This window comes from Trichoderma gamsii (assembly GCF_001481775.2).
Source record: "Trichoderma gamsii strain T6085 chromosome Unknown Scaffold_6.2, whole genome shotgun sequence".
NCBI classification, from domain to species: Eukaryota; Fungi; Ascomycota; class Sordariomycetes; order Hypocreales; family Hypocreaceae; genus Trichoderma; species Trichoderma gamsii.
Genome location: NW_020171343.1, coordinates 934,363 through 940,916, shown reverse-complemented (window position 1 = coordinate 940,916; position 6,554 = coordinate 934,363). Strand labels below are relative to the sequence as shown.

Below are 6,554 nucleotides of genomic sequence, written 5' to 3'. Positions count from 1 at the left end.
GTTTGACGAAATCGAGAATCCTCTAGCCAGAACGATTTATCCTCGGCATGATGGTCAAAAGTTGTGTGAAAGGAAGAGGTCAAACTGGGAAGATTGTCGGCTGAGCCGAGATGGGTGTTCTCTTCAGTACAGCTTATTAGGACTGAAAGAAAGTGATACAATTCAACAATTGAGCATGGAATATCTAGTTTGAATTAATTACAACGTATCTCGAACTAACATCAAAGTCACCAAAGCCGATGAAAGTGATAATGCAGAGCGACGAGGAAACAGTTTCATATTTAGTCTGAGACAATAAAACGCAAAACAATGCATAAAATTAAAATCTAGATGCAAACGAGAACCCAAACGAAGGGATATAGAATCATCCTCGCGTATCTAACCACCTCCTTTTAGGTTGAAAAGAACAGAACAAGAGCATTGTCTAATAAAAGCAAAGTAGTAGCCAGAACAAAAAGGCAAGCAAATCAACTCTGGAGGAAGGAATTTTTGAACTGAGAGCAAACAAGACCACATTTTGAGACGCCTTTTAGTTGGGGGGAAGAAACCAAAAGGACAAGGAAAAAAGAAAAAAAAAGAAAAAAAAAAAAAAACCGACTTAAAACTTCCCGCCCACAACACCCCCGTTACCAACCAGCCATGTGCGATAATGAAGCACTTTCAGTCCGCATAGCTGGAAATGCTGCTACCCTTTGCCGTGAAACTCCAAACCTAAATCGCCAAACCTAAGAGAATTCTCCGCTCTCCTTGTTCGTGTTAAAAAAAAAAAAGGGAAAAATGAAGAATGCTCAAAAAAAAAAAAAAAAAAGAAAAAAAGAAAAAAGTCCCGTTTCCTCCTCTAGATTGATACTTTGTCAAAGTATCTAGCGTGTGTTGTTGCCAGACCAGGCAAACAGTACTGGTCCTATTCAAGCGGGTATGGATAGGGCGAGCTGCAGCGTAAACGCAGAAAGGGGTTCATGCTGCTAGAAAAACGTATATATATAGGTAAAGACCGGTTGAGTAGAACGGCATGTCGTGGTAGGTCAAATGGATCCGACTTGTGTATTTTCTTTTTTCTTTGTCTTTTTTATCATAAAAAAAATGACTCGAGACTTCTTATAAAAGAGAAAACCATTACTGGAACTTTCTAGAAAAAGCGAAATGATTTCTTGTAAAATCAACTCATCACCTCTTCAAAAAAAAAGAGATAGAGGATCCTCGCCAGATGGAGAAAGGAGTACTGGAAAGCAACTCAAATAGCTTCGCAATCATGCACAAGCAAAGTCAAGTCCCATTCGTCTCGCGACTCTCTGCCAATCCCAAACAGCACCCCAATCGCCTTGATCCATAAGAGCCCAAATCTCTTCAAGCAGTTCTAGGACTCGATCGCAATTCTTCAGGCCTGTATACCCTCGCACTGCTCTGATGGCCGCTCGAATGCGGTACCGCTGGTCGGATTCGAAGCAGGCCGTTCCGATTACTAGACATGGAATCAGGAGGAGAGTCTGTGAGGGATCAGAGGGCTTGAATGTTTCCAAAAGGCTTAACGCTTCGTCGACTGCCACAGTGATCCGCTTGTCATCCTGTGCTGGTCGGCGAGCGGGAGGTGGAGATGAAGCCCGCTGCTTCTGCGACCCAGACCCGATATTCGCCTTCGAGTCTCCCTCATGCATGGAGCTGGTCCTTGATGGATGCCGTGAAGAAGGGGCGCTGTGTGTTTTCTGCGAACGTGAGAAAAGGGTAGTCCCTCCCATGAGCGGAGATGAGGCTGTAGGACCTATGGCTGCAGCCATGGAGGCTCGTCGCGGTTGAGAGTTCGTGCTCGTGGACAATGTTGAAAACATCATCGTGGGTAGTGAACCAATAGTGCTGCGTCGGCCAGGCAAAGATGAAGGCGGGTATATCGTTCTGAAAAGATAAACCCATAGCATCAGCTTGTACAGCAGGGCGACACGATCACGGCTATCACCCGACGGCCAGCGGGGAGTCCACTCCCGGATCGCGGCATCGATCTCGGCTGCCTTGTAGAGACTGGTATAGTCAACCAAGGGATCGACGGAGTTGGCCATGTTCACGCGAATAGCATTTCGAATACTGGTGATTTCAGAAAGGTGGCGGAATAGTCCATCAGCGACTCCCAGTAGGCGCGGGGGATGAATGGGCGCCGTTGGTTCCCAGTCTTCTGTAGCAAGACGCTCCGTCTTTTTCTCGGGATACCAGAAGAGGTCGTCGGCGTAGATGTGGTATTGGAAAAACTCGGTGATGAACGTCAAGAATGTTGGTTCCTCAGGAGGCGAGTTCTGTATCAGATTCTTATACGCCTGTAGATGGACCCTGTGGTCGCCCCGTGGATTGCCTTCAGCTCGGGTCTGGAGAAGTAGGCACATCATTTGGCCGTAGCGTGCAGCGAGAACAGTCTTGTATTCTGGGTCGTCTTCATCCATGTCCTGCATTTCGGCATACATTCGCCTCATGCCCTCGTCGTGGTGAAATTCGGAGCGTTGCTCCAAGGTCTCCTTGCTTGTGGATGGGTTATTCTGGAGGATTTTCATGCCGTAAGGTGTATCCCAATCAATGTGCTTGCTGCTGGCCGCCAGAATTGAGTGCATCAGGCCCTGATGGCGATTGGCAAGTTGCAAGATGATATCCTTGAAGGCATTCTTGGCTTCTCCCTCGACGGTTAGCACATTGCTGAAGTGGTTGACGTAGTGTTTCCAGAATATCTTGTCCTCGGTGGTCTCCACACCGTGAAAGATGGGCTGCATTGTGATGATGGGTAGATTCTCCCATCGTTGTCGCTCTGCTGCGTGGGTTAGCCTGATAGTCCAAATGGGGATTCTTGCATCATTGCTTCTAGGTCCTTTGACATACCCTCTTCAGCCCTTTCTCTACCGCTCTTCCAGACTTGTTTTTCGTGATATCCTTCGCAAACGACTGCGTTCTTCTCACAGTTCATACCTGTAAGTCCCCAACATGTGTTAGCTTACACAGACTACGGCGTGCGTGCATCAGGCGGAACGAGATCTGCATACATCGTGGCTTCGCCTCGTCGCACTTCTTCTTGCGCTTTCTACAGGTGATACATCCAGTCTTCGAACGGCCTTTTGTGACTTTATTTGTGTTGACTATCGGGGTGAGAGGATGTTTCCTCGGTCGTCCCCGGGGCCTCTTTTGCTTTAGCTGAGAGACTCCCAGCATCTCGTTTGGTGGCGTTTGTGATAGAGGAGCCGCGCACACATCCTCTAGGTTGATGTCGTCGTCGATCGGCTCTAGTTTTGGAATGGCGAGGTTTTCTTCGGACACCTGATCCCAGTCCCAATCTCTGTCCTCTTCGCACTCGTCTGAATTGCCATGGCTGGCACTCCAAGAGTCTACACATGTCGATGACGACGCAGAATGAGCCATGGGAGGGACAGAAGAGCTGTCTATATTGGCGTCGGTGTTGGAGCTCACAGGCGACAGCTGGCCCATCTGAAGAGGTGCCGCAGAAACGCCTGCTCTCCATGCTGTCTCGGTAGGAGATGGGGACGGCAGCAATGCATCATCCCAAGATCCTTCATCGGGAGACATACTGTTATCGTCTTGCCAAATAGAGTCTTCGTTCGTCTCGATGGTGAGCGTACGTTCCATTACACGTTAATAGCAAGCACATGCCCAATCGGCGCGGGAATTGGACAATGTTGGCACGTGAATAGGTTGGAGTAAGAGAATTCGAGAGAAAGAAAGAAACAGAGATTGCAGGGGGAAGAAAAATTATTAACAAGGCGGAAAATTGTAAGGCAGGATCAATAGAGTGTGAAGATCACAAATGCTCTGTCTTCCTGTCCTTTGCGTCTCTATTTCCCTTTACAGGTCGCGTAGAAATTCAAGAGTGGATGTGTCAGGCTCGAGTAAATGGTTGTCTGTGCTAGTAATATCACGTCGGGCAATTCATCGACATCGGCACTGGAGAAGATCAGAGGTGTATAGCTGGCCAAATTGCACGGTGCAAGCGAAGATCGTGGCGAACAGCGAGGAAAGAAGTAAGGATTGGGTGGTATGGAGGGGTTGTGGTGGAGGAGAGGTCTTATTTGGCGGCCGAGGACAGGGTCCAAGCAGACAGCATCCGTTTGCATCGTGTACTTGTACAGAAGATCCTCACGAGAATCATCCGTCAATCGTCCTTGGTCTCCCCCCTCCCCCCACAGCCATCCATCTCGGCCCCCAGGCGACGTGGATGAGTCTAGAAGCACACCCAAAGCCTACCGTGGAAGGGGCGTGTGGGATGTTGAACGCCAAGACTAGCTGCAACCTCGCCTGTGGCATTGGATGTTATTCCCCTTAAAGTTGCTACGACTCAAGAGCTTTAGGCCTTGCTGTGCCGTCGTTCCCGTGGACGATTGTAATGGGGGTTCAGGCCAGCTTTGGGCTTAGGATCTGGTTGATGGGAGGAGCAGTAGATGACATCGAGAACGGGGTCCAGGCCTTGGCGCTCATCTCCACCTCTGAGCATCTCTTTTTGTATCCACACATTCTCTATCCTAGCGTCGGCCAGTCAGTCCCTGCAGAGAGACGTGGAGGTGCTCTCCCCGGCATAAAGACCTGGTCGGTAGGGGCCAGGTATGTAGAGTACGGAGTTTGAAATTCAGATGTGCCTGTGAGTGTAGGACAGCCGTGCCGCTCCCTTGTCTTTCCGTCGTCGTCGTCGTCGTCGTCGTCGTCGTCTGCTCTACTGTACCTATCCTTGGGAAGACCCGCCCAAGCTAGAGGGCCAGCCACTGGTCCCAGTAGCTAGGTGTAGTGCTAGTAGTAACAGTATTTTATGCTTCGCTGTACCGTGCCAATGAGTGTGCGCAGAGGAGGCATGTACAAGCAATGCCTTCACCATTTACCTAGGTAGGCAGACCCTTGCGAGCTTGAAGTGAGGCTAGAAAGGCTGGACTTGACAAGTTCCGCCTAAGGAGCGAGATCCAATGCCGGCTTCTTGATGAGAGCATGGGTGCCGCTGGGCCTTGACGCCCAGTGTTTTTCGGGAATGTGGCACGCTATATGGGGAAGCGATTGCTGACGCCATCTTCTGGACCGCCAACGTGCAACGCAGTCTCTGGAACAGCAGTGCTGGCAGCACTACTCTTCGTGTGGTAGGCGTCGACAAGCCATCCCCAGCTGGCCTCTTTCACCCCCCGGCTAGTCTTGCGGCGAACAAGCATGAAGATGGGCTGCTTCCGAGCACATAGCGTCCTGTATCATGATATCATTGCTGGTGTGTGTCAGGTCGCTGGACGTGACTTGTGAACGGGGGTGCGGGCCAAGTCCCCGCCGCGTTCAGTTTGCTGCGCAGCCCTACTGGTGCACTCGCAGTTGAATGAGGAGCTGGCGCGCATAACCATCATCGTCGGCGGCGGAACGGCCTCTCGGTCTTGTCTGCTGCCCTGCCCGGCTCTCCTCTATCGCGAGAGTCATTCGCCATTCACGATCCGCCATGGTACGCGCATGTATGTGGCCCTTGGGCACAGATACAGACCACCCGGCGCTTGTCAGTCTCGTCTGCTCGATGCAAGCATGTCAACAAGGTCCAGACCGACAGGCAGACAGCAGCTAGACAGCTCGCCGGTAGCAGCACGGAGGTCTACCTCCTACCTACTTGTAAGGTTATTAGTGGCTGGTCTTTGGCTGCGTGGCTGCTGTTGCTGCTGGCATAGCGATTTCAGCCAAGCCAAGTCGAGATGGTCTGCCGTACAAGTACGGGTAGCACCCAAATAGCTGATGGCACTAGGGACAGGGATGGCTTCGTGGTGGACGATGCCAGCATACTATGTACGGAGGTATACAGAGGATGCATGGGCCGATTCGATGCCTGTACGTGCATGTGTGCGTATGCCAGCGGCTCCCAACAGCAGCGATATCAACGATACCGTAGGCACTTGCGTTCTGTGCTACAGTACCGTCTTCGAGAAGTGGGAAGCGTGCGTGGCTGATACTGCGTGCCCTGGCATCTGTGCGCCGATGAGCTCCCCATCTCTGCTCGGAGCTAATTCAGTGGCGGCCTGGCTAGTCGGCAGCACCCTTGTGCGTCGTGGCGTGATGGGTTGGCGAAGAGCAATCATGCCTATCTCGTCAATGACTCTGGCGTCCAGCATGCGAGATGCAGGACCGAGGCCGAAGGACCCTCTCGAAAGAAGCGTTGGAGGCTCGGGTTCCATTTGGGCTGCAGTCACTGCCTGAGGCTGCTCTCCGACTGAGACGTCCTCAATATACAGTGCCAGCGAGCCGACTCGTCTACTGTACAATATCAAATTGATACCGCCAACTACAATCTTTATACCTTACAAACAAACGGCAGACTCGAAGAAGGGCATCTCAACAAGCGTGCTCTGGGAATTGAGCTGATTCCTCGCCATATCTCGATTCGCCGGCGCTGGCTGCTACAAGGCTTCGCCGTCACTATTTGCCATCAATACCATACATTTCCAGATAGCGGCTCTACGCAACTCTCCCACTCCTCCTGCTAATTGATTAGCTCAATCGGCTGATTTGATATCCAAGGTACTGCAACTATCATACAATGGCACAAGTATCGCTCTGTCTGTACG

The 6,554-nt window shown here is 51.0% G+C and overlaps 2 protein-coding genes across 2 annotated transcripts; both read right to left on the bottom strand.

Moving 5' to 3' along the window:
- Positions 1 to 1,250: 1,250 nt before the first annotated feature.
- Positions 1,251 to 3,612, bottom strand: TGAM01_v202595 (hypothetical protein; the record flags this gene model as incomplete). The annotated part of the gene is made up of 3 exons (XM_018805040.1): positions 1,251 to 2,782; positions 2,854 to 2,940; positions 3,015 to 3,612. 3 exons carry the CDS (start codon positions 3,610 to 3,612, stop codon positions 1,251 to 1,253), a joined length of 2,217 nt encoding a protein of 738 aa, XP_018661764.1.
- Positions 3,613 to 4,497: 885 nt separating this feature from the next.
- On the bottom strand, positions 4,498 to 5,445 carry TGAM01_v202594 (hypothetical protein; the record flags this gene model as incomplete). The annotated part of the gene is made up of 3 exons (XM_018805039.1): positions 4,498 to 4,752; positions 5,031 to 5,202; positions 5,309 to 5,445. 3 exons carry the CDS (start codon positions 5,443 to 5,445, stop codon positions 4,498 to 4,500), a joined length of 564 nt encoding a protein of 187 aa, XP_018661763.1.
- Between the last annotated feature and the right edge of the window lie 1,109 nt (positions 5,446 to 6,554).